This window comes from Procambarus clarkii, chromosome 49, assembly GCF_040958095.1.
Source record: "Procambarus clarkii isolate CNS0578487 chromosome 49, FALCON_Pclarkii_2.0, whole genome shotgun sequence".
Classification (NCBI taxonomy): domain Eukaryota; kingdom Metazoa; phylum Arthropoda; class Malacostraca; order Decapoda; family Cambaridae; genus Procambarus; species Procambarus clarkii.
This window is the reverse complement of record NC_091198.1, coordinates 11,290,047-11,317,027: the sequence shown is the minus strand read 5'-3', so window position 1 is coordinate 11,317,027 and position 26,981 is coordinate 11,290,047. Positions and strand designations below refer to the sequence as shown.

The following is a 26,981-nucleotide window of genomic DNA, read 5'->3' as shown; positions in this document are numbered from 1 at the left end:
AGGCAGACAGTAACGTGCATTGAGGATAAGTTGAGACATCATTTGACTCCTCCCGTCAACCTCGGCCGCTCTGTGGAAGGCTTAAACGAAGCAGGAAATACTGCCGTTTGCCGTGGTGGTGACGGAGGGGGGATGCTAAGGGTGAGCGGAGGTTGGGGACAGAGGGTAAGGAAGGGGTGCAGTGGGAAGGAGGAGAACGGAAGCTAGGGACAGTTAGGACCGTCGGGTCCTGGGGGTCCACCACCGGAGATGGCAGATGCACTTTTACCCGCCTGCAGTTTTACAGGCGGGTGGAACCCCCTATAATGTCCCCCATACCTCCCGCTCTTCCCGCCTTGGGGTCTTACTATTGCACCCGTCGCTCGTGTTCCTCTCGCACCAACTAACCTTCCTGTGGAAATCTTGTAGAAATTAGTGCAAGGGCAGCTAATGTTAACATCTTTATTGACAAAATAAACAAATTTGTTGTATCTGAATAACTCAAGTAGGACTTATTACAGTTAGGTGCTGCTCGTATTCACTACCAAACAGTGCAGAGGTTCATACACAAGACAATAGATTTAATAATATAATAACGATTTAGGCAACGTTCGGACACTGGATAGTGAGACGTGGCGTGTCTAATCCGCAGAGTTTTCTCACCGCTCCCACACCTGCCGGTTCCGGAGTCTGCCATCACATGCCTCTGTATGACTAACCATCCTGTGTGATGGAGATTTTTTAGCATCACCTAGTTAGCTTTTTTTGTCACACTGTACTCCACTTCATATAGTCTAGGGCAGCTGCACAAATGCAGATGTACCTCATGTATTAATAATAATAAAAAATAATGCCAGTCTGCTCTTCAAGCAATCGAAAACTTCTCCTGGAAGATCGACAGCAAGAACCTCTTACTACTACTGCCGGCTATCTCATATCACCTGTATGACGAAGCATCCTTCGAGAGGACGGACCTTTTTAATATCATTGTTACTTTATTTACACTCGTGTTCTTGAGGATATCCTCATAATGCACCCAGAATGTGCCAGTGCAGACTACTGATGAGGTGGCCCTGTATGACTAGCCATCCTGTGAGCTGGGGACGTGTATTATCACATAACTAGTTTTTGACACTATGTAACCTTCATATAATCTAGCATATCTACAGAAATGCGAATGGGCTAATGTTAAAAATAAATATTTCTAAAAGAAAATATTTCGATACTAAACACCCATCACGTTACCAGTAAATGGTCATGAGCTTATACCTCTATGTTGCCAAGCCATTATATAAGTAATTATGCCATGCAAACACTACTTCTAAATGTGCAGCAAGATTGTGTCAAATAATAATAGTCTTTATAAATCTCAGTCTGGTTACAGTCTACTGTGAAGTAGTCCCACATTAACACTGACATTTCTCCTTTGGTGCTCAAAATTGCTCTTCAATATAGAACACTCAGAATTTCCCATTCACCTGGGCGGTAGGAGTTTCGAACCGCGGTCCCTACACGTGTGTGGCCGAAGTTCTATAGACTGAGCGATGAGGAGTCTAAGTGACAGACGAGTAGTCTGATTTACACTCAGAATTCTTGATTAGTGATGCATGTGATATTGGTGGTGTGAGGATGTTTATATGGGGTGTGTATTAGATTAGTGTGAAGATTTATAAGCAAGAATGTGGGTGAGTTATCCTTAAGGAATCCTTCCATGTTATGAGGGCTCAATTATTTCTAGTTCAAAGCCATAATTCGATGCAATATTTTCCCTCGTGTCTAGAGACGAGGGTATGACACCCTCGGGGAAGGTTTTTGTCCCACTTCTGAAGCTGGAGAGTCTTGACCAAGGTGTTATGCATCTGTGTGTAAAACCAGAGTTTACATGGAGAGGCGGACACGACCAGGTGGAGTCCGCCATGGCACTTCTGCCTTGTATACTAGCTGCTGCAGCTGGTCTCAGTGGTGTCCAGCTGTGTTAGCCGTTAGTGTTCTGTTAGTCTCGGCGCGCGCCTCTTGCCTCGCCCCTGCTGCCTTACCCCTCGCTGCCTCGCCCTCCCCTCCCTACCCCTCGCTGCCTCGCCCTCCCCTCCCTACCCCTCGCTGCCTCGCCCTCCCCTCCCTACCCCTCGCTGCCTCGCCCTCCCCTCCCTACCCCTTAGCCGCCCCCTCCCCTAGCCCCCCCCCCCCCTAGCTGCTCCTTCCCTAGCTGTCCCTTCCCTAGCTGCCCTTCCCCTAGCTGTCCCTTCCCTAGCTGCCCTTCCCCTAGCCGTCCCTTCCCTAACTGTCCCTAAGCTGCTTCGCCCCCCCCCCCCACGTCTCTACCCCGCTTACTCGCTGCAACAGTTCATGATAACAGTTCACTATAGCTCACTGTTGTAGTAGGTTCTCTGAAGAACTGTGGGGAATACTGTGGTACTGGAGAGGAGTCCAAGATCACACAAGAGACCTGTTGTTGTATGTAATAGCGTCTGTCGTCTGGTAATGGTGTTTTGATTGGAAAGCAGTCTCTCTCCAGTATTTGTACCCAGGGCATCTGATACCGTTAACAATTACTAACTTATGTAATAGAGATAAGCGGCGGTGCCTCCATTAGTAACGAGACAAGAAGTATTCAGAAGTTCCTAGTCAGCCAGGAGGAAGCAGAGGAGAAGGAGGAAAAGAAGAAAAGGCATAAGGAAGGAATGGTATCTGGAAGAGAGAGGGTCACAACCTCTCTCTCTCCCCCTCTTCCTTTGGAGGTTTACCATCTGGAAGTTGCAAGCAGCTGTTTTCAGTATTGTTCTCATCTTGGCATCCCCAGTGATACTTGGCGCCTCTTAAATATCCAGCGTCCTTGATGGTATACATAGTTTCTCCAGCTTGGTACTTTTGATAACTGTGTTTTGTCACAGTACTCGAGTACAGTGATATATTGTAATCGTTGCCTATGATGCAGTGATATATATATATATATATATTATTAGGGTGTTATATGTTATAAGTTTTGTTATATGTTATAAGAAATTAGGGTTTTATAAGTTTAATTAATAAAATCACATTTGTGAACTACCATTACTCTTGAAAATTAAGTCGTACCATTTCCCTTATGTTTGTGTGCTGTTCACTCCCCCTTACTTCATTACCTTGTTGATGTAAACCTTGTGGCCTCAAGTAATTAAATGTTCATCACCTTCCCCGCACTCTCATACAAGTGATCACATTAATTAAAACATCTTGTGGTTACGAGTGTCAGGAGGAGGGTGGGTGTTCCTCCTGTGAGTGGGGGCGCCAGAGTCTGGCCAGGTGTCAACCGTCATCAATGTGGACACCTGTCACTGCAGTGGAGGATTAATCCACTGCACGTTATCCACATTAACATCATTATACCCTCAGTGTGGTGTGGCCGCGTACGTAAATACTGTGGTGGTGGTGGTTTAGGGGTTAAAGAAAGGGGGGTACATGTAGTGTGTCTGGTCGAGAGAGTGATTGTTAGACCAGGGAAAGTATAGGTATTATATCGCCTCCACCGCCTTGCTCTCCGCTCGCGCCGCCTCCATGCCTCGCCCATCCCTGCCTGCCTGCCTCGCCCCCTCCCTCGCTGCCTCGGCCCCTCCCTCCCCTACCTGCCTGCCTCGCCCCCTCCTTCCCCTACCTGCCTGCCTCGCCCCCTCCCTCCCTCCCTCCCTGCCTGCCTGCCTCGCCCCTCCCTCCCTGCCTGCCTCGCCCCCTCCCTGCCTGCCTGCCTCGCCCCCTCCTTCCCTGCCTCGCCCCTCCCTCCCTGCCTGCCTCGCCTCCTCCCTCCCTGCCTGCCTGCCTCGCCCCCTCCCTCCCTCCATGCCTCACACCTCAGCGTCATGCTCAACAAAAAGTTGGCTGTAAATCGACATTGGGGAGCTTTGCACGTCGAGGAGAAGTGCAGAAAGGCGGCCAGGAATGTCTCCGGCGAAAGATGCAAATCCAGACGGTCCAAGATGTTTTGGTGGATAAGGAAACCAACATAATTTTGTCTCGACGTGATCCTGAGCGCGGCCGGAGACAGTAGCTAGATGTTCCGCATTTTCTGTCTTCAGACAAACCCAAGTAGTGACCAAGAACCAGTGCAGCGAAGCTAAATGTTCTTAAAGATCTCCAGTTCTTTCTATTTGGCCTACACACACACACACACACACACACACACACACACACACACACACACACACACACACACACACACACACACACACACAGGAAGCTGCCCGTAACAGCTGGCTAACTCCCAGGTACCTATTTACTGCTAGGTAACAGGGGTATCAGGGTGAAAGAAACTGCCCATTTTTTGTTTCTCGCCGGCACTGGGAATAATCGAACCCGGGCCACAGGATTACGTGTCCAGCGTGCTATCCACACAGCCACCGGCGCCCCATATATGTGGCCCTTACATGCCCTTGTCACCCTACTGACACCCTCTCCTCTGCCTCCCCTCACACTCACCCTTTAACCGTACCTTAATATATATCTTACATGTATGTGGCGCTGTGCTTGGGTCCTACCTGGCGCTGGGAGCCTTAACTCTGGTTCCTGATTGCTTCAGGGTGATGAGTTTCTTGTTTGTTTGTCTAAGCTTTCACCTCGTCACTTGTCACAAGTACTGAGAATACTGATGTATATTTTTGTCTGTCCTCTCTTCATTTATTTCTTGTCTCATTTTATCTCCCTTTCCCTGTTTCGTTTTATCTTCCTTTTCATGTTTCATTCGGTTTTCTTTGTTTTTGTTTCTTCCCTCCCTGTATTTTCTTTTTTCTTTTATATCCCTTTCGTTCTTGTCTCCTTTCTGGTTTCCCCTCTTTATCACTGTATTTTATGTCCTTTGTCCCCCTCTCTCTCTCTCTCCTGTCTTCTCTCTTCCTTTCTCTCCTGTCTCCTCTCTCTCCTGTCCCTTCTCTCTCTCCTGTCTCCTTCTCTCTCTCATGTCTCCTTCTCTCTCTCTCCTGTCCCTTCTCTCTCTCCTGTCCCTTCTCTCTCTCCTGTCCCTTCTCTCTCTCCTGTCCCTTCTCTCTCTCCTGTCTCCTTCTCTCTCCCCTGTCTCCTTCTCTCTCCCCTGTCCCTTCTCTCTCCCTTTCTCTCGGGATTCCCGTAGCAGTGTACTCTTCACCGATCACTCACGCATATATTGCCTCGGTAATATTCAGTTCATATCCTCACGTGCCCGACACCCTGCTGGTGAACACAACCTTGACGCCAGTGTAGAGTTGGCCAGGCCAGTTGTAGCGGCCTGACACCTGGGGTCAGGCCACTTGTAGCGGCCTGACACCTGGGGTCAGGTCACTTGTAGCGGCCTGACACCTGGGATCAGGCCACTTGTAGCGGCCTGACACCTGGGGTCAGGCCACTTGTAGCGGCCTGACACCTGGGGTCAGGCCACTTGTAGCGGCCTGACACCTGGGGTAAGGCCACTTGTAGCGGCCTGACACCTGGGGTCAGGCCACTTGTAGCGGCCTGACACCTGGGGTCAGGCCACTTGTAGCGGCCTGACACCTGGGGTAAGGCCACTTGTAGCGGCCTGACACCTGGGGTCAGGCCACTTGTAGCGGCCTGACACCTGGGGTCAGGCCACTTGTAGCGGCCTGACACCTGGGGTAAGACCACTTGTGCCGGCCTGACACCTGGGTGTAAGGCCACTTGTAGCGGCCTGACACCTGGGGTAAGGCCACTTGTAGCGGCCTGACACCTGGGGTAAGGCCACTTGTAGCGGCCTGACACCTGGGGTAAGGCCACTTGTAGCGGCCTGACACCTGGGGTAAGGCCACTTGTAGCGGCCTGACACCTGGGGTAAGGCCACTTGTAGCGGCCTGACACCTGGGGTAAGACCACTTGTAGCGGCCTGACACCTGGGGTAAGACCACTTGTGCCGGCCTGACACCTGGGTGTAAGGCCACTTGTAGCGGCCTGACACCTGGGGTAAGGCCACTTGTAGCGGCCTGACACCTGGGGTAAGACCACTTGTAGCGGCCTGACACCTGGGGTAAGACCACTTGTAGCGGCCTGACACCTGGGGTAAGGCCACTTGTAGCGGCCTGACACCTGGGGTAAGACCTCTTGTAGCGGCCTGACACCTGGGGTAAGACCTCTTGTAGCGGCCTGACACCTGGGGGAGCTCGTGTATATCCTCGGGGGAGTTGCTGGTGTTAATTATTGTATATATTGAAGACAGGACGTCGTCGGTGAACATCTGTTTCCTCACTACAGTATATGTCAAATGCCCCCAAAAAAATGTACAAAGTGCTCTTAGTGCTGAATATTTGAAGGCTGGATAATTTAAGATTGAGAATGGTGTTGGCGTAATGGTTCGGGGGCCCCTGGTCGAGGACTGGGCCGCGGGGACGCTAGGCCCCGAAACCACGGTAAGGTAACCGGGGGAGTGTGGGAGGGAGAGGCGGGCGTCTCGCGGGACCACCCTACTCCTGTCGTCTCGGCACACCGACGCCTGTTACTCCCTGTTATTGGCTATTTCTGTTTGGTGAAGGTAATCCCGGGGGATGAGCCGGACTCCCCTCGACGGCCGCAGGTAACCGGTTACTGGTAAAGGGTATTACTCCCCCTCATTACTCCCGATCTGTGGCTTATCCTCCTTACCACTTGGTAAGCCGCGCGCTCGAAGCGGATCCTAACACCAGCCACCGGTGATTACGACCTGTGATTGACAACCCGTGATTGACTGCTCGTTTTTACGTTAGTTCCCACCTACCCCCTGGTGGACTGGATGAGTGTAGTGGACTGTGAGGACACGTTGGTGGGGGAGACTGTCGACCCCTTCCCAAGTGTTACTACTGTCCCGGACCCCCTCCCAAGTGTTACTACAGCCCCGGACCCCCTCCCAAGTGTTACTGCTGTCCCGGACCCCTCCCAAGTGTTACCACTGCCCCGGACCCCCTCCCAAGTGTTACTACTGCCCCGGACCCCCTCCCAAGTGTTACTGCTGCCCCGGACCCCCTCCCAAGTGTTACTACTGCCCCGGACCCCCTCCCAAGTGTTACTACTGCCCCGGACCCCCTCCCAAGTGTTACTACTGCCCCGGACCCCCTCCCAAGTGTTACTGCTGCCCCGGACCCCCTCACAAGTGTTACTACTGCCCCGGATCCCCTCCCAAGTGTTACTGCTGCCCCGGACCCCCTCACAAGTGTTACTACTGCCCCGGACCCCCTCACAAGTGTTACTACTGCCCCGGACCCCCTCCCAAGTGTTACTACTGCCCCGGATCCCCTCCCAAGTGTTACTGCTGCCCCGGACCCCCTCCCAAGTGTTACTACTGCCCCGGACCCCCTCCCAAGTGTTACTGCTGCCCCGGACCCCCTCCCAAGTGTTACTACTGCCCCGGACCCCCTCCCAAGTGTTACTGCTGCCCCGGACCCCCTCCCAAGTGTTACTACTGTCCCGGACCCCCTCACAAGTGTTACTACTGCCCCGGACCCCCTCCCAAGTGTTACTGCTGCCCCGGACCCCCTCCCAAGTGTTACCACTGCCCCGGACCCCCTCCCAAGTGTTACTACTGTCCCGGACCCCCTCCCAAGTGTTACTGCTGCCCCGGACCCCCTCCCAAGTGTTACTGCTGCCCCGGACCCCCTCCCAAGTGTTACTACTGTCCCGGACCCCCTCACAAGTGTTACTACTGCCCCGGACCCCCTCCCAAGTGTTACTGCTGCCCCGGACCCCCTCCCAAGTGTTACTGCTGCCCCGGACCCCCTCCCAAGTGTTACTACTGTCCCGGACCCCCTCCCAAGTGTTACTACTGCCCCGGACTCAACATTGGTCGCTCAATACAAGTAATTAGCAGTCATACATTTTCTCTGTTTTTATGCTTATAAATGCTCATACGACCATCTGGAGATTAACATTATCGTACGGTAACATTACAGTGAAATAGTTGACAATGCCCTAAAGCCTCTTTTTGTCAGTCTTAATTCTTCGAGCTCTGAAAATCGTGTCATGCAACTGTTCAGTTTTCCTTCCAAAACAAGAATTTCTAATCACTTTTAAAGGTTCAAATAAATCATTATTCACTACATTTAACCGGTAATAATTAATATAATATATATATATATATATATATATATATATATATATATATATATATATATATATATATATATATAGCCAGACTGGACATATCTCCCTTAAACCTCATTGCACTTGTATTTTCCATAATTTTTTAAACAACACTTGCACATATGATCATGCCGAAGGGGCCTTGATTTTTATATAGATATTGATACGTTAAAATTGTCAGTTGATGAATTTTGCTATTTTTGTATCGCGTAATAAAATTCAAATACGGCTAATTAAAGACGCTGGAAATGACCACGACACAGTCGAGTACTCGTCCACCACTTGAGTGAGTGAAGGTTGAGAGGCGGGACCAAAGAGCCGAAGCTCAACCCTTAGCAAGCACAATTAGGTGATTACTGTATAGGGAAACTTTGAAAAGGTTAAGAAATTTGCCACCAGGCGAGTCCCTGAGGTAAAAGACCCGGAATATGAACACAAACGAAAGAGCTCAATCAATGCTGGAAGAACGAAGACACAGATGTGACATGGCAACAACATACAAGATACTTAACTGGTAACTTAATAGGTGTGAAACCAGAAGGTGATGCACAAGACGCTGAACCCCGCAAATTAGTCAGTGCTGTGTAATGATGTTCCTCAGTACGAGCTCAGTGCTAGACGCGCTGATGACGCTGATATGATTAAACGCCTTATGTTGTCGGGAAGTATGACACAAGGCAAATAATGTATGAGGCGGGGCACCAGGAGCTGGAGCCCTGTGCCCATAAACGGTAAATGCATCATCCCCGAGCCCGCACTGAGTTCCACCGTTTGTGTTAATGTCATTTGTTCTCATGTCTTTATCTTTTATCTGGAGTGTCCAGTATTACGGGGTCCTGAGGGGTCGTCACACATTGTACCGGAGCATTTATTGTCAGTCTTCTCTCCCCCCTCCTTCCCCCCCCCTCTCTCTCTCTCATTTTTCTACCTTCCTCATTCCCTACATTCATCCGTTCCTATCTTCATCCTTCCCTATCTTCCTCATTCCCTACCTTCCTCCTTCCCTACCTTCCTCCTTCCCTACCTTCCTCCTTCCCTACCTTCCTCTTTTTCCTTCCTCCTCCCTCTGTCCCATCCCCCGGTGTCCCTCCTCTCTCCCCTCAGGGAGGCGCGTGACGGCCAGGGGCGGCCTGGAGGGGACACTTGCGGCTCATTGGTTGATGGTGTCACAAGGGGGGGGGGGTAATTGGGCTTATCCCACCTATCCTCAGCCAGGTGTCACTATTTTGTCTTTCCACTTCATACGAGCCCTCATCACCTGGCCACACACACTAGCCCGTTCTCTGGATTTGTCACAAGGGGACAAGGGGGTCTGGTAGCTGAGGTAGCTGAGTGGACAGCGCGCGGCGCTCGTAATCCAACCCGTCCTCGACTCAAGTCCATTACATTCAGCGGTCAACCCCACAGACGCATTCATAAATTTTAACATGCTGTTCATTCAAAACGGGAATTTTCTTAAGTATAAATTAATATTATAATATATTAGCATATTGTGTATATATAGGCATAGGTTAGGTTAGGTCAGGTGTTTAGGTTCTGTTGGCGATTATTTGTATTTGTAGTACGTGGGTGAAGCATTTATAGCGTTGTGATTCGAACAAAATTCGTCAGTGAAGCACTTGTTCCGGATATGTTCGAACGTCAGCAGTTGTGAGTCGTGTGTAAACCGCTTTTCATTCATAAACAGGGGGTATGGCGGGTGCATGGAATCACTTTTGGATCTTTGTTTGGAGGACGGGCTGCGTAATCCTGTGGCCCGGGTTCGATTCCCGGCGCCGGCAGAGACAAATAGGCAGAGTTTCTTCCCACCCTGATGCCCCTGTTACCAAGCAGTAAATAGGTACCTGGGAGTTAGTCAGCTGTTACGGGCAGCTTCCTGGGTGTGTTTGTGTGTGTGTGTGAAAAGACAAAAACAAGAAAATAGTAAGTAGTTAGTAACAGTTGATTAATGGACAGTTGAGAGGCGGGCCGAAAGAGCAGAGCTCAACCCCCGCAAGCACAACTAGGTGAATACAACTTACCAAAGCCAAAGACACCCACTTAACCTATCCAATTGATGTATAGAAAACGTGGATTTTTTGAGGCGATACTTTTATAATCTGTATATTGGTGACCCTGACGTACAAAATGAGACGTCCTGTGGGAGAGGACGGGTTTGCATGCGTGAGGATGCTTGCATGCATCCACACGCATGCGCCCACAGGGTCAAGTTTAAGGTTATTATTCAAAGTTGCCGAAAGTTGTAACTTGCAGTTACAAGCTGCAGAGGTGTGTGGGGGGGGGGGGGGTGCAACCTGTCATTGTCTGGGTGGTGAGGCGGGGGAGTGAGCCCCCCCCCCCCCCCCCCTCACTATCAGCGGAGCCAGGCGCGGTGCGGGGCGGCGCGGGCGGTCACGCTGTTGGGGATTAACAGATTAGTGGAGGATTACCGGCCAAGGCTCACTGCCTCATTACTGCCTCTGTCGTGGCTCAGTCCAACAGCCAATGGCTCTCTAGGTTATGGCTCAGCGCCACGTTGCTGTGTTGTGGCTCAACACACCTTCCCTTACTCCTGTGTTGCTCCCACCACAGTATAAATGGCTCTGTGTTGTTTTGAAGGTTACATACACGCAAGATAATGCCACGGTGTTGTAGAGATGCAACTCAAAGAGTGGGTGCTTCTTGTGTCGTGGTTCAACACAACGAGTGACATCTTTCTTCTGTGAGGCTTCCGTATAACCATTCTTCTGTCTTGTGTTCCCAGTACAGCAGGCGATTCCCTGCTGTGGCGTGGAGGGCGTATCTGTGTGTAGGTATGAGTGCATGAATATACAAGTCTGTGTGTATGTATGCACGTGTGTGTGTGTACACGTGTCAGTGTGAGCGTAAATGTGTCAATACGCCGTCAGGTGCGAAGTATACCAGTGTGTACAGACTTCCAGAATGTCAGGCTAAGTCAACGGCGGAGACTGTTTACCTTGTGTGACTGTCGGTACTCGCTGACCTCCGGGCCATCTTTGTTGGTACTTGTTCACACTTGTCAAGTCCACGCTGCTCTCTCTTCCCTCACTGTACCTCACCCCCGCACACCTCCCTCCCTCACTGTACCTCACCCCGCACACCTCCCTCCCTCACTGTACCTCACCCCGCACACCTCCCTCCCTCACTGTACCTCACCCCCGCACACCTCCCTCCCTCACTGTACCTCACCCCGCACACCTCCTCCTCCCTCACTGTACCTCACCCCGCACACCTCCTCCCTCACTGTACCTCACCCCGCACACCTCCCTCCCTCACTGTACCTCACCCCCGCACACCTCCTCCTCCCTCACTGTACCTCACCCCCGCACACCTCCTCCTCCCTCACTGTACCTCACCCCGCACACCTCCTCCTCCCTCACTGTACCTCACCCCGCACACCTCCTCCTCCCTCACTGTACCTCACCCCGCACACCTCCTCCCTCACTGTACCTCACCCCGCACACCTCCTCCTCCCTCACTGTACCTCACCCCGCACACCTCCTCCCTCACTGTACCTCACCCCGCACACCTCCTCCTCCCTCACTGTACCTCACCCCGCACACCTCACCCCGCACACCTCCCTCACTGTACCTCACCCCGCACACCTCCTCCTCCCTCACTGTACCTCACCCCGCACACCTCACCCCGCACACCTCCCTCACTGTACCTCACCCCGCACACCTCCCTCACTGTACCTCACCCCGCACACCTACTGCTGTCTACTGAAGTCTGCTGGTCGCTCACAAGGCTCGCCTTGTACCTCATGGTTTTTTGTATATATAAATAAACTAAGACTAGGGGTTCATAAGGGCTGTCAAATGACGTACCTAGTGAAACTGAAAACAAGAGCTGTTATCCTGCCTCAGCTCATCTGAAGCCTGCTCCTAGAAACTCATTTATTTCTTGAAAATGTACTTTTGAAACTGCCACATTGTTTCCTTATCATGTAAGGAACCCCTGGTGAAACTGCAAGTAACAGGTGTAATCCCACCTAAGCTAAGTTGAAACCTGAGTCCCTATTCTAGAATGTACTTGGGGCATACGTTAGGATATCTCTCTCTCTCTCTCTCTCTCTCTCTCTCTCTCTCTCTCTCTCTCTCTCTCTCTCTCTCTCTCTCTCTCTCTCTCTCTCTCTCTCTCTCTCTCTCCCACTTTCTCCTTTCTCTTCTCTCACCTTTCCTCTCTCTCCTCTCCTCTCTTTCCTTTCTCCGCCTACCTCTCTTTTTCCTTTCTCCTCCCTCTTCTCTCTTTCCTTTCTACCCCTCCCCCCTCTCCTCTCTACTCCGTTTCCTCTCTCATTTTCTCTCCTCTCATCTTTCTCTCGCTCTTTCATCTCTCTCTTTGTCATTCTCTCTGTGTGCATGTTCAAATTCGCACCTCATGTCCAGTATTTGCAGGACCAATATTTGGCCACCCCGACACGCGTCGTTCTTTTGTCTGGGAGTGACCCTTTAACTACCCGCTATAACAAAAATTGTTCCTCCTTCTCTTCCTCGTCCGTCTCTTGCCTTTCTTAGCTTCCTCCTGCTTACCTATCACTACTTATCTACCAGAGACTAGGAGGAAGTGAGGTCTGGTTCTTTATGTCCCACCAGCTCGCTTTCTCGTACCTGTTGCCTTATAATTTAAAGTATCCGACGTTCATAATCTTTGTCGAGTCTGGCCTTAAGAGGCGCGTTACTGGAGGTGGCTTCCAGAACTTGTGTCAGTGTGTTCTCCGTGTTGAGCGGCCGTACAGGGGGACGAGTATTTCCTTATGTGTCTGCCACTCATTTGCGTTTTCCAATTTCTACCAATGTTCTCTTGTTCTACTTTCTCTCAATTTAAAGAAGTTATCCTTGTCCACCTTGTTTATTTTCCTCAGTATCTTGTATGTTGTGATCGTGTCCCCTCTGTTTCGTCTCTGATCTATGAGTTATGAGATATAATTCCTTTAACCTATCGTCGTAGCTTAACTATTAGTTCGAACACTAATTTTGTTGCAAACTTCTGCACTTTGTCAATATTTGTTTTGTGTTTCACAATATACGGATTCTAGGATGGTGCTGCATATGGCAGTATCTGTCTAACATAGGTTGTTTAGATTGTTTTTAAAGAGTTCATATTTTGGTTTTATATATCGTCGTAATGTTTGCCAGCTTTCCATATACTGCCACTGTTGTTCTGTTTGTGTGTGCCGCTGAAGTTAATGTTGACAATTATATCCACTCCCATTATTTTGTTTCCGATTCCCGTTGCTGCCTTTCCCTTATGGTGTAGATATCTCTTGGTGGCCTTTCTTATTTTCCCATCTTCATTACCTTGCACATGTTGGAATTGAATTCTAGTAACCCTCGGTTTTTACATTCCTTATCACACTCCTGGTCCGAAAACTGAGCCTCGGGGGAACCACTTGTCACATCCCTCCAGCTCGATACCTTCTCTATGGCTGTGACCCACTGTCTTCCGTCCTTCAGGTACTCCAGTACCCAGTTCAGTGTCATCCCAGCTTGTGTCTCCATCTTGTGTCCAGGCTTTCATGAGTTCTCACGCTAATCCTAATCTTACAAATTTCCGCTGTGCGAAAATCAGTAGAACCCAGCCATAAGGAGGATTCGAAGCTATGCTCTTGGGTACTCCCAAGCAAACGCCTTAGACCACTACTCCACGACATGGCAAAAGCAATGCAACCTGGGATTCGACTGAATCCTCTAGGGTTCCTGAGACTTGCACTGAAGCCTGCTCGAAGATTCACAATAGTCCCCCCCCCCATACACTGGTGTGTAATCTAGGAATTCTGCCTCCAACGCTTCTTTTCTTCAAACGCACAAAGAAATCATATTGCACAAGGATCTGTACCTTGGGTACAGATCCCGTTTACCAATAAAAGCCGCTGCTTGGGGGATGGGATGGAGAGGTGTGGGGCAGGGATGGAGAGGTGTGGGAGCTGGGATGGAGAGGTATGGGGCTAGGATGGAGAGGTGTGGGAGCTGGGATGGAGAGGTATGGGGCTAGGATGGAGAGGTGTGGGAGCTGGGATGGAGAGGTATGGGGCTAGGATGGAGAGGTGTGGGGCAAGGATGGAGAGGTGTGGGAGCTGGGATGGAGAGGTATGGGGCTAGGATGGAGAGGTGTGGGAGCTGGGATGGAGAGGTATGGGGCTAGGATGGAGAGGTGTGGGAGCTGGGATGGAGAGGTATGGGGCTAGGATGGAGAGGTGTGGGGCAAGGATGGAGAGGTGTGGGAGCTGGGATGGAGAGGTATGGGGCTAGGATGGAGAGGTGTGGGAGCTGGGATGGAGAGGTAAGGGGCTAGGATGGAGAGGTGTGGGAGCTGGGATGAATTAGTTGTCAGAGAGAGATACTATGCTACAAAGAACAGCACTAACGCGCACTACCAGCGTGTGTTAGTGCTGCTTTCATATCTTTCCTCCGGAAATGAGTGTGTGCTTTAACTGTGTGCTTGCATTTCGTCATGTAACAATGGAGACAGCTTTGCCATCTTCATGAGACGATATTACAGCACGAGTCTTCCATTGTTTTAACTGACAGAAGTAGGCACCTTTCGGCCAGTGCTGATAACACACGCTGGGTGACTGGACACAGCTGCTGTAAGTTCTGCGTTTCTCTCTCTTGCAGGTGTGACCATACACGAGATGACATCTTGGGCCAGTTTCGGTAGCATCTTCAAGTTCCTGAGGCAGCGTCTGGACGCCGCGCCGCGTGCCGACGATGTCGAAGACGGTGGTGATGATTATTTAGTTTTCGCCAAAGATGGCGAAAACGCTCCCGCAAATGACGGCGACACCGGCGGCGATGATGGGGCCGCTGGCACCGATGATGGTGACGCTGGCGCCAATGGTGGTGACGCTGGCGCTAGTGAAGGTGACACTGGCGCCAATGATGGTGACACTGGCACCAATGATGGAGACGATGTGTGCGATTACTTCATTTTCGCCAAAGCTGGAGAGACTGATACCGTTGATGATGAAGGCGAAGGGTCGCCTAAAAAGTGTGGGCACTCGGGGGACAGTAAAGAGGACGACACAGGAGTCACCCGCACAAGTGAGAGTCAGAGTGACAGAGCTGAGGGTGAGGGCGCCACGACAGGGTATGGCGGTCATGATATCAGTGATGACGAGCAGAAAGCGGAGGCCGACAAGAAGAAAATGAAACTGAATACATAGACGATGATAGTGACGATAGTGTTGACTGTGAGTGTAGGTGACGGTGACGTAGCCCGGAATAATTATGGTGAGTATCAAACTTGTCAGGGTGCTCTTAATGACGGCGCTGGTGGTTCGAAGCAATTGTTTTGATTTTAGTGTTCCATAATTGATTATTTGAGAGTGATAGAGGGCAATATTTGTCTTGATTTCCGGTTCTAAGAGATATTGAGGACAGTTATTTAAATATAAGTTTTTAACGAGATATAACAGTGATTCAAATAAAAGTTTTAACGAGATATAACAGTGATTCAAATAAAAGTTTTAACGAGATATAACAGTGATTCAAATAAAAGTTTTAACGGGATATAACAGTGATTCAAATATAAGTTTTAACGGGATATAACAGTGATTCAAATATAAGTTTTAACGATATATAACAGTGATTCAAATATAAGTTTTAACGATATATAAAAGTGATTGAAAGACAAAAGTTTTTAATGGTCAGGAAATCCCTAGCGGAAAACGAGATTCAAAATAAGGCTAGGCTAGTGTGAATGCTGCCATAATACAACCTAACCACAATAAAATTATTGCCGAAATAAAACAAATGAAATGAATTACGTTTGCATTGTTCAACCAAGACTTTCCAGCAGAGGCTTCACGTGAAATTTTTATGAGGTGTGTGTGGGGCCAGTTGATTGGTCTGTTGGTAGTGGAGTGAACCTTTTCATTAGTCCCAAGATTTGTTGTAAGGTCCCACAGTGGATTTTTAAGAATTCTTTTGTCAATCATAATCTCAGTTTTTACAACTAAATACTGTACCATATTTTATAAGGAGGTTTACTTATGCATGGTGATTATTACTCATATGTGACTAATTACAAGCTTGTCATCGTGACAATTTGTTGTTATGCAAAAGAAATTGAGTAGTATATTAATAAGTAAGCAGTAGTTTACAGTTTTATTTTAATTTATTAATTAGCATATCATTACTCTGTTATCAGCAACTATTAAAGCCTCACATCAAAATGAAGTCAGGAGTGGGAACAACAATTTTAACGTCGACTGATTTTCACCATCTTGTAAACATTGTTGCTGCCCCGAAATTCATTATTCCACAAGTTTCATGTATCATTAGAGAACCTTGGCTCAAATTCTAAAACCTATTATTAAAAGTTTACCAGGACTGCAGGAATTGTTAATATTGTTTTCCTAGATTTGGTGTGTCGAGTTTTAATTTGAAGGTTTAAATGACAGCTGAAAATTTCGGAAGTGAAGGAGGCTTGCTTTGAATCACAGAAAGTTACTTCTGTATCTTTCAATGAATTAGTGACAAGTTGCAGTGTAGCTAATTGTGTATGTGTGGAGCTAAGCCAGTTTTCCAATATGTTACTGATATATAAAGAAGATGACATCAACAGTATATGGGAAGCTGGCAAACTACACAACAGCACACACACCACACACACAACACCACACACACACAACACCACACACACAACACCACACACACACAACACACACAACACCAACACCACACACACACCACACACACACCAACACCACACACACGCAACACCACACACACACAACACCACACACACCAACACCACACACACACCACACACACCAACACCACACTCACGCAACACCACACACACGCAACACTACACACACACAACACCACACACACAACACCACACACACACACTCCACACACCAAACACAAGAGTCCCAGCCTCCGGGTGGGGACGGAATGCACCCGCAGCCCCCAAACTTCCTCGGGTGGTCACGTGACTCTTTTCTTACTACACTCCTTATCGATTGTCGCAGCTTCCGCCCCCAAGTTTCAGGACCACTGGACTAGCTAATGCTCCGTGTGTGTGTGGCAGGAGACCACTGGACTAGCTAATGCTCCGTGTGTGTGTGGCAGGAGACCACTGGACTAGCTAATGCTCCGTGTGTGTGTGGCAGGAGACCACTAGACTAGCTAATGCTCCGTGTGTGTGGGGCAGGAGACCACTGGACTAGCTAATGCTCCGTGTGTGTGTGGCAGGAGACCACTGGACTAGCTAATGCTCCGTGTGTGTGTGGCAGGAGACCACTGGACTAGCTAATGCTTCGTGTGTAGGGCAGGAGACCACTGGACTAGCTAATGCTCCGTGTGTGTGGGGCAGGAGACCACTGGACTAGCTAATGCTCCGTGTGTGTGTGGCAGGAGACCACTGGACTAGCTAATGCTTCGTGTGTAGGGCAGGAGACCATAAGACTAGATATTGCTCCCTGTATAAGGGAGCAAAACTACTTTGTATTTTTCTGTAATTTTATGTGTCATTGTAATATGTGATGAACCCTTTCATATATCGGCTTGAAACTTTTAAAATGTGTTTGGTGGCGCAAAGAAGATCGCATGTCTTACCAGGCTATGTTGCCCCCCTGGTGGCAAGAATTAGAACTTTTACAATTCATCTTATAAGCAAAACTGCTTCAGGATAGGCCAACATGTACACAGGTGACAGGAGACAATCCCAATAATATTGGTTGCCAGCGATATGGAGACAGTTTTGCAATTATGTTTATTTATATTTTTAACAAGGACAGTTTAAAATATAGTATTTGGAATACATTTGTCGTGGAGCCATATTATATACTATGTAAATATGTCGTGATGCCGGGGGCATGTTTAGCGTTGAATTCTTACGTTAACATTTCAACCTTCTGCCCAGACTGTAATTCACGTCTTAAATGGTGTCAACTACACATATAGCTCCAAGATGATTTTGTTATCGTTAGTTGTTCAACTTTTTTTCCCAGTTCAAGAACATCAAAATCATAAAGACTGGTGTTATAATCAATAACACGTCTTCCCTTGCACGACTACGGCCAACATGTGCTTATACAACTCTACTGGTTAATGAATGAAGCCAGTCACGTCCTTATGAACATCCTTATATTTATAGAGGACATTTTTCTTTAAGTCTAAGTTTTCCTGGAATTTTTCCGATGGTTGTCTATGAGTGAAGAGTTGTTTGGTAAGAGAAGTGCTTGGCGTTTCTCTTTATTTATTATTTTATGCCACAGGCGTGACCACACATTTACAATGCTAACCAGCATATATACATTTCTGTCCTCCGTGGACAGGGTTAGAGACCTGGGGCCAGATTCACGAAAGCACTTACGCAAACACTTACGAACCTGTACATCTTTTCTCAATCTTTGGTGGCTTTGTTTCCAATTATTTATCAGTTAATGAGCTCGGAAGCACCAGGAGGCTGTTTATAACAAAAACAACAGTTGAATGGGAAGTTTTCATGCTTGTAAACTGTTTAATAAATATAACCAAAGCCGTCAAAGATTGAGGAAAGATGTACACGTTCGTAAGTACTTGCGTAAGTGTTTTCGTGAATCTGGCCCCTGTTAAACATATAGTTCAGTGAGTGCTTGGTGTAGAGAGTGTGACGGCTGGTGGTGTCTGCTGTTCACCAGTCAACAACACTAGCTGACGTTACCTCATTCACCAGCTGATAACTAAGTGTTTACTAATGGGTAGGTCCGCTGCTCCACGATGCATAGTTCACTAATAAAATGAAAGTTACTGGTAGCTGATAACCCAGCACAAGAATCAGCAAGTGTAAGATATATGTGACTGGAAACAAGTTCAGATATCTAAAATGTATAGTAGCTGACAGTTTTTGTCAGCAGTTTTAAAATGACATTGACTAGTCCACAGTGACGGGGAACACCAGTTGGTATTGTAGTGCCGCCTCCATGTTCATGTTTTTCGAGTCAGACCGCTGGTCGTCTTGCTGCCCGAGTGACACCTGTGAAGGGTGGTAAGGCAGAGCCTGTGGTACCTTTGCCAGGGGCGGCTGAGGTTCGTAGCTGGAGCTCTGGCCGACTGTGGGTGTTGCAAGTCATGACCTTCCTGATGGGTAACGCCCTCTCACACCAACTTTCACCACAGCCAGGACGATGGTGGGAAGTCGATCACCAGGAAGGGTTCACTTGCAGCCGAGTAGTGTAACCACATTCCTGATGCTCTTCATGTTGACCTGGTGACCCGCGCCAAGGTGGTATAAGGTCCGCTGCGCTATTGGCTTTAATGTGGTTTTTCTTCTGTGGGAACATTACCTCGCCAGTCTTGCCTCATCATGGTGCTGGCTCCAGGGTTGTGTTTACCACGTCACCAAACAAACTGGTAACCTTTCTAGCTGGCTACATACTCTTAAATGACGCATCTCAATGCTATGCAAAAAGAAAACAGAGACAAAAACTGCCTATTGGTCTTGTGAATGCTAAGCGAGTTAGAGAGGAATGTGGTGGAGTCAGCGACATTTAGGGGAGAGCAAGGCGAGGTGTTGCTCGTAGTCTCCACCCGCTTAAGAATGAAGCAAGTTTTTGTTATGCAGTACATCGTCAATTGCTTAAAAATTAGTGAGTTTCCATCTTCATTGGTGTGACCCGATGAGAATTTCCCCTTGAACAGATTATAACATACTGACACAAGATTTTGACGTTGAAATAGTGGACCTCATCTGAAGAAAGTTAGCATTAAGTATCAGTCTTTGAAATAGTCAAAACATGACCAAAACTGATTAGGTTTATAAAGAAAACACCACAGGTGTTTGTACTGCATTCCTTCCCACAGGCAAGCAAGCTGCAAGCAAAGGATTAATACTAGACACTTAAGCCTTCATCCAACCTTTTATTAGTATTGGCAAGTTATCACAAGTAAATTATATTTTCTTCTTTATACTTGCGGGTAAATGTTCCTCACTTTCTGCAGTTGCACATTTAAATTCACGATTTAAATAAGGTCATTCTGACTCCGCTTGGGTCTGGGGATAAAATAAATGCAGTATTGTAAGCCGAGATAGAAATATGGCCACCCCCTGGTGACCGATAGGCTCCACAGCTGTGATACTATATTAATTAACAGAAGTAATTAACATTTCTCTCTCAAACATAATTACTGATTGAAGTTATTGTTTAACTACGGCATATTACTAAACATAATTGTGGTATAACATAGTCTTTATTGTACGCCTTTGATGGAGTGAAATTTTCCCGCCCTCTTTGCACAGTACAGCCTACATAGTCTTCCCGGCGTGGTACTTTCGTTTGATAATTACTTATTTCATAGTGCAGTTCACACAGACTAGCAGTCATCACATGTGCTTTATTATACTGACGTTCAAACTGCTCTGGACTCGACGAGAACCACTGGAAACCACTCAAGGTGGAAGTTGGAGAAGGCAGCCTGCAGAGTTATTTACAAGAATATCTGAAGTTCAACCTAGGGTTTGTAAGAACCTGAGTCACCTTCAACCATCGTCAAGAACAACTACCCAACCCGTCACGTTCAAAGGTAAGACGTTTAATGGTATTCTAACAGCTCAAAGACCCTAAAGAGAATATGAAGGCTAAAATTTTATCTTATATTACTCGCTCGTGGTAAGCACATGAACACTCGCACACTCCTCTTGACTACAGTTGCCATCGTCACCAGATGGCAGCGCCACCATGCTAACAATGAAGATAACGCACGACATACCCAGTTAAATAATACAATGCATGGCGCTCAATAACCTTCCCAGTTCCAATACATGGCCCTAGGCCTAAATCCTAACATAAGAGTCACAACCATCATGGTTTCTGAAATTCCCATATCCTATAGCCTGGTTTTGTTAAAGTCTCGACTCGACTAGCAGGAACAGACATCGCCGGTGTAACAGACGAATTATAACACCCACAGCTTGTGTAGCATCAATTTACAAAAGATAAAGGATTTAGTATGAAGTGCATTGATAAATATTTTATATGTGACCAAGATAAACGACAAACCAGAAGTAGTGGCAGCGAGTGGGCTCGCCTGAGGCGTGTCGGGTCTCTGACAGTTGGGGAGTCAAAACTACTCACCGATGGATATCTCAACATTTGAATCCATAAACATAAGCCTACATGACAGAACGCTGCACAGTGATGTTATCTATATAATAAATAACATTAACATAAGGTTGCACAGTGTCTTTGGTGATGGCATACGAAATAATAAAGTATAAAACCAGTATACAACATGGTAATTCGTATCATTGATACTTAGGCCAAAATTAATTATCATTATAATACTTGCTTTACGCCATTAAGTTCAGATATTACCCAGCATCAACTATACACTATAAAACAAATATATTAGTTGTTTTTTTGATGTTCGTATAGGCCTATAATTAATTAATGCTGTATATCGCGAAAGACTTAATGTACAACGTTCATTATGCATATATTTACTGAAAATGTTTGTGTTATATGTATGGAGACCTTGTACTTCTGTACAGGTTATATTTCTGTGCACAGTAACGCATTCTCTAGATCATCACACTGCAGTCTGTCCTGTTATAATGTAGGCTAATATGTACGTTGTTCAGTCATTTATGCCTGAATGTACTTTAATGTTCATGTAATTAATATGATACAGTTATTAAGACTTGATTGTTGAATTATATCCTTTGATTTGTTGAAAGTAATTCATATTTATTCATTTAGTATAAGTCACTTTCACTAACATAGAGCGGCACCAAAACTTTTAATTATTAATAAGAAAATATGAAATAATATGGACTTTCTGTGTACAGTAAATTCTGAGTATGAATTAATATACAAATTTAATTACTTAACTCATTTAAATTATATAAAACAAATAAACCAGTGATGGAATAATATTAATATGATGTTAAAAACTGTATTTGCCTTTACTCATCCCCCTCCCATTTTTCAGTTAACTATATCCATATATTCCCTTTTAAGGTTGTTATAATCAAGTGGTCAGATAGTTAAGCTGCTCTAACCATTATAGAAGTGTTTGAGCTGGGACAAAATCTTACTGAAGCGACCATACAAGTCATAAATACTCACACTCCGCCCAAGTAAAACAGAAACAAGCAACACTTAGTGGGCCAACCAGAGGTTTGGGGCCCGCGCAGGAATATCCGTGAAAAAAAATTGTCATTACATTCCGGGGTGTCGAGCGAGGCTACGTTTGGGATTCACTGACTTAGTGATTACTATTGACATAAATCTCACTATACAATATCATGTCCGTCTTTGCAGTTACACGCCACCATTATAACAACACAATGTGTGTGTGGCAGCCTGCCTGCCATTACACCATTATCTGATCACTCTTGAATGCTAATGAAAATATATTCATTGTTTTCTTTAATCAGCTCTAAATTGGAACTTGTACCTAAAGGACGACTCCAATATTGTTTTATTTTGAAACAAAATCAACAAATATAATTATAATAATTTGTTTGGTGTCATTCGACAAACATGTTTTCTTTAGAATTGTTTTATTATTTTCTCTGAAAAAAATTATTGTACTAAAAAGTTTAGTTTTTAAAATGTTAATAAATAAAAAATAAAATAGTAACAATGTGAAGTGTGTGTAAATTTCATGATGAAGAAAATAAATAATACAAGTTGTTAATACAAAACATGATGTTTTCCGATTTTCCCGCCAAAACTATACAACCAGTGACGTTAACCAGTGTTATTTCTCTTGATATATTTACCAATTTCTTTAAAGCTTTCTCGTTATATTTAAAGTGTAATGCCCAGCCGTTGTATAATAAGCTGCCGGAGATTGTTATATCTGGTTTATAGTGTTTCTGTGACACTAGGGGAAGAAAGGGCGGGAGCAGAGGGGAGGTGGAGGGCTGGATATTCACTATGGGGTGGGACCCCATAGTGAATAGTGGGTGGGGTGGGGAAGGACCTGGGACGGGGGTTGACAGAACTGCACCAGCCACTCTAAGGCCTCTCCGCCAGCATGGTCACCCTCGACAGGGAAAAAGGTGAAGTCGAGTAAGCCAGAATTTAGATGAGCTCTTTTCTTTGCAGCAGAGCGTAAATGAATGTGAACTGCCCTTTGAAGGGAAGAAACTTTTATTTTATAGTGTGACTGGCATCATTATACGACTACGAGTATGTTGGCCAGTACGCTGTGTTTCTTATCTAGTAATATCTTATACTAGAAAGGGTAGCCGGCTGTGCCCAGGTCTCTTGCCCCTCCCTCGTCCCCCATTCCCCTCCCGCCCTCGCCCCCTCCTCTTCCTCCCTCATTCTTTTCTACCCCTCTCTTTCACACCCCCCCCTCCCCCGTTTTTCTCTTCCTCCCCCTCCGTCAGAAAATGTATTATAAAATACCGTAACTAGTGAACAGCTCTATGGGAAACAACAACATATATTTGGACTTCACTTCATGGGGTGGGAGCGGTCTTTATAAATGCCGATATTTCTTATAGCATTTCACTTGAGCCGACACTAACTGGCCTATGACATTCCCCATCCCATCATGATTCATCTTGGAAAGTTATGTAAGGCTAGCCCCAAGATAAGATGAAGATAAAATACAATATCAACAAAGTCTTTCAATGTCCATCGAACAGTAACATGACGTTCAAGTGTAACAAATTACAATTACTCAACTTCTGTATTGGAAAACGAAAACCTTAACAAATGAACACAGTAAACAAGACAGTCAAATCCTCCCCCCCTTCCCCTCATAAAAAAAGGAGTGGCCAAATCAAACATTATTGAATAATTACAAGACCTAACTGTTGACCAGACCACACACTAGAAGGTAAAGGGACGACGACGTTTCGGTCCGTCCTGGACCATTCTCAAGTCGATTGCGAGATTGTGATTCACTTTCTCAAGTCGATTGTGATTCACAATCGACTTGAGAATGGTCCAGGACGGACCGAAACGTCGTCGTCCCTTCACCTTCTAGTGTGTGGTCTGGTCAACTTACTTTAGCCACGTTATTGTGACTCATCGCCTGTATACAAGACCTAACCTTTATAAAGCATGATAAACCAGTAATATCAACAGTTAAGAAAACAATGGGGCGGGTAATAAAGACGAGCAAAACTGGGGATGCCACATTAGCGATGGTACTTTTCAATGCACTGATGCTATCTCGTATGGAATATTGCTTGCTTCTCATATGCCCTTTCAGTGCAGGTGAGATTGTAGAGCTGAAGAATGTACAGAGACGCTTTATGGCCGCACAGAATCAGCGAAGCACTTAGACTTAAACTAAATTCATACTGTAGTCCTTTGGAACAGAGACGAGAGAGATACTCCATAATATATATACATGGAAAATGCTGGAAGGTCAGGTTCCAAACCTGTGATGGTCACGTGGCCTTGAGGGCTGCGAAGACAGCTTCACAGACACTGAAGACTGGCTGGCCGCTGGTCAGGCTGCCGGAGAACAAGAACTCGAAGTCATCAACATGTGTTAAGTGTGAATAATCGCCGCCAAAGTAACCGATACACCGCAAGACATTGCCTGTCTTGGCAGCCATAGTGAGACTCCCAGAGCTGACGACCGTAAGGCTTCCCATGTCCTGCAGCCATAACGGGAGAGAAACACTCGGACTTGCTCTCTCAATCCTCTCTGAACGTGTGTGTAAACGATCCAGCTTAATGCTATGTTTGGTAATGCGCCTGGATTTTATACCGAGCGACTACGCTGTAAGCATTTATTTTCAGTCGCATCTGTATGTATCAATTCCCACGTAATATACTGCAAGAACGATCAAGCGAGCGAATGAGACAAGCTATTTTCCGTATCACAAGACGCTCTTTTACGACTCGAGTACATTCACATACGTAGAGATGCGTCAGGCAGAGTTACCAGAGAGGTCACGTCGCCATGACGCGTGTTGCATCTGTCCGGAAGGTCGGAGCTCCGAGCTTGGCCGCAGACAATATTTATACAGTACTGTATCTTATTGAATAAAGAGAACAAAAAATACTGATCTGAGAGGTAACAAAACAACCAGAGTTAGTGTGTTCAGGATGAGCAGGAGCATAAGGAGAGGACGGGGATGGAAGCATACCTGGGGAGGGTTTCGAGAGTTCTACTCCCTCGAGTCCGGCTTGGGGCCAGGGGTCCGGCTTGGGGCCAGGGGTCCGGCTTGGGGCCAGGGGTCCAGCTTGGGGCCAGGGGTCCGGCTTGGGGTCAGGGGTCCGGCTTGGGGTCAGGGGTCCGGCTTGGGGTCAGGGGTCCGGCTTGGGGCCAGGGGTCCGGCTTGGGGCCAGGGGTCCAGCTTGGGGCCAGGGGTCCGGCTTGGGGCCAGGGGTCCGGCTTGGGACCAGGGGTCCGGCTTGGGGTCAGGGGTCCGGCTTGGGGCCAGGGGTCCTGGCCCTTGAGGGTAACTAGACACACAAGCTGACCCTCGGGGATGAGAGGAAATAATTCTCTAGTATAAACTAGAATGGAAAATTATCTACATTCTTCCATAGTTGTATTTATTTATTCATTGATATACATATATATATATGTATATATATATATATATATATATATATATATATATATATATATATATATATACAAGAAGGTACATTGGGTTTATGAGAGTACATAGCATTGGTGATTTTACATTCTTGTAAAGCCTCTAGCACGCATAGCGTTTCGGGCAGGTTTTAATCTTTAAAGCAGGTTTAAAATCTGATGTTAACCTACATCCTTTCTCAAGGTACTCAATACAATGTTTAAAACATTGTGTACAGGGATAAAAAGATCAGGAATCATTTGTATTAGACGACTGACACTTTTAAAGCAGGGGTACGGGAGCTCTGTGTACAATGTTTTAAACATTGTATACAGTTAAAAAACTGTATACGATGTTTTAAACATTGTATTGAGCACCTTGAGAAAGAATGTAGGTTACATCCGAAAATTTGTATTGACACACATATATTGCATATTTCCTTCACCTTCATTCAAGCACTACGGCATTATAGTAAGTTGCAGGCGATGAGTTACAATAACGTGGCTGAAATATGTTGACCAAACCACACACTAGAAAGTGAAGGGACGACGACGTTTCGGTCCGTCCTGGACCATTCTCAAGCCAATTCCCGCCAAATACTCACCGAAACTACGACATTGGTACAACGTTCGATCAAGTTTTAACACCTCCTACCCAGTTATAACAACCAATATAGCAAGTTGTAACAACGTCCTAATACGTCATAAACACGTTAAGCCAAGATGTAACAACTTTATTACAAGTTGTAACAAGCGGAAAATAGAAACAGTTTCGGTTTGTGTTTCCAGGAAGTCGTTGTTCTTCACCTTCTAGTGTGTGGTCTGGTCAACATTGTAATAAGTTCCCCATTTATAACAATGATATTCAAATAGAGGGAAGATTCATAGTGACCCCTAAGAGATTAAAGGGACTCAAGCACAACTCATGAACTTGAGGTCAAGGAAAATAAACCCGCAGGAATAGCGCAGAAAACTTGGAAGGTCCTGCTTGATGGGTAACTCCCAGGCACGGCAGAAAAACCTGGCGGATATAGCAACAACTGATTTTTTATTTTTTTTTTATTTTGTCCCGAGGGGCGAGTTTATTGGGCAGCGCCAGTCATCCTGTGAGTGGACACACCGCCATAGTGACAGTATTGGGCAGCGCCAGTCATCCTGTGAGTGGACACACCGCCATAGTGACAGTATTGGGCAGCGCCAGTCATCCTGTGAGTGGACACACCGCCATAGTGACAGTATTGGGCAGCGCCACTCATCCTGTGAGTGGACACACCGCCATAGTGACAGTATTGGGCAGCGCCAGTCATCCTGTGAGTGGACACACCGCCATAGTGACAGTATTGGGCAGCGCCAGTCATCCTGTGAGTGGACACACCGCCATAGTGACAGTATTGGGCAGCGCCACTCATCCTGTGAGTGGACACACCGCCATAGTGACAGTATTGGGCA

General features: G+C 46.7%; 1 protein-coding gene across 4 annotated transcripts in view; it reads left to right on the top strand.

The window, feature by feature from the left end:
• The window catches only part of LOC123763310 (cotranscriptional regulator ARB2A), an 80,620-nt gene extending 64,242 nt beyond the window's left edge, over positions 1 to 16,378 (top strand). For all 4 annotated transcript variants that reach the window (XM_045750461.2, XM_045750465.2, XM_045750462.2 and 1 more), the window contains exon 9: positions 14,658 to 16,378. In XM_045750461.2, the coding sequence (XP_045606417.1) occupies positions 14,658 to 15,205 (548 nt within the window). In that variant the 3' untranslated portion in view covers positions 15,206 to 16,378. The remainder of the gene's footprint in view (positions 1 to 14,657) is intronic.
• The last annotated feature ends 10,603 nt before the right edge of the window (positions 16,379 to 26,981 follow it).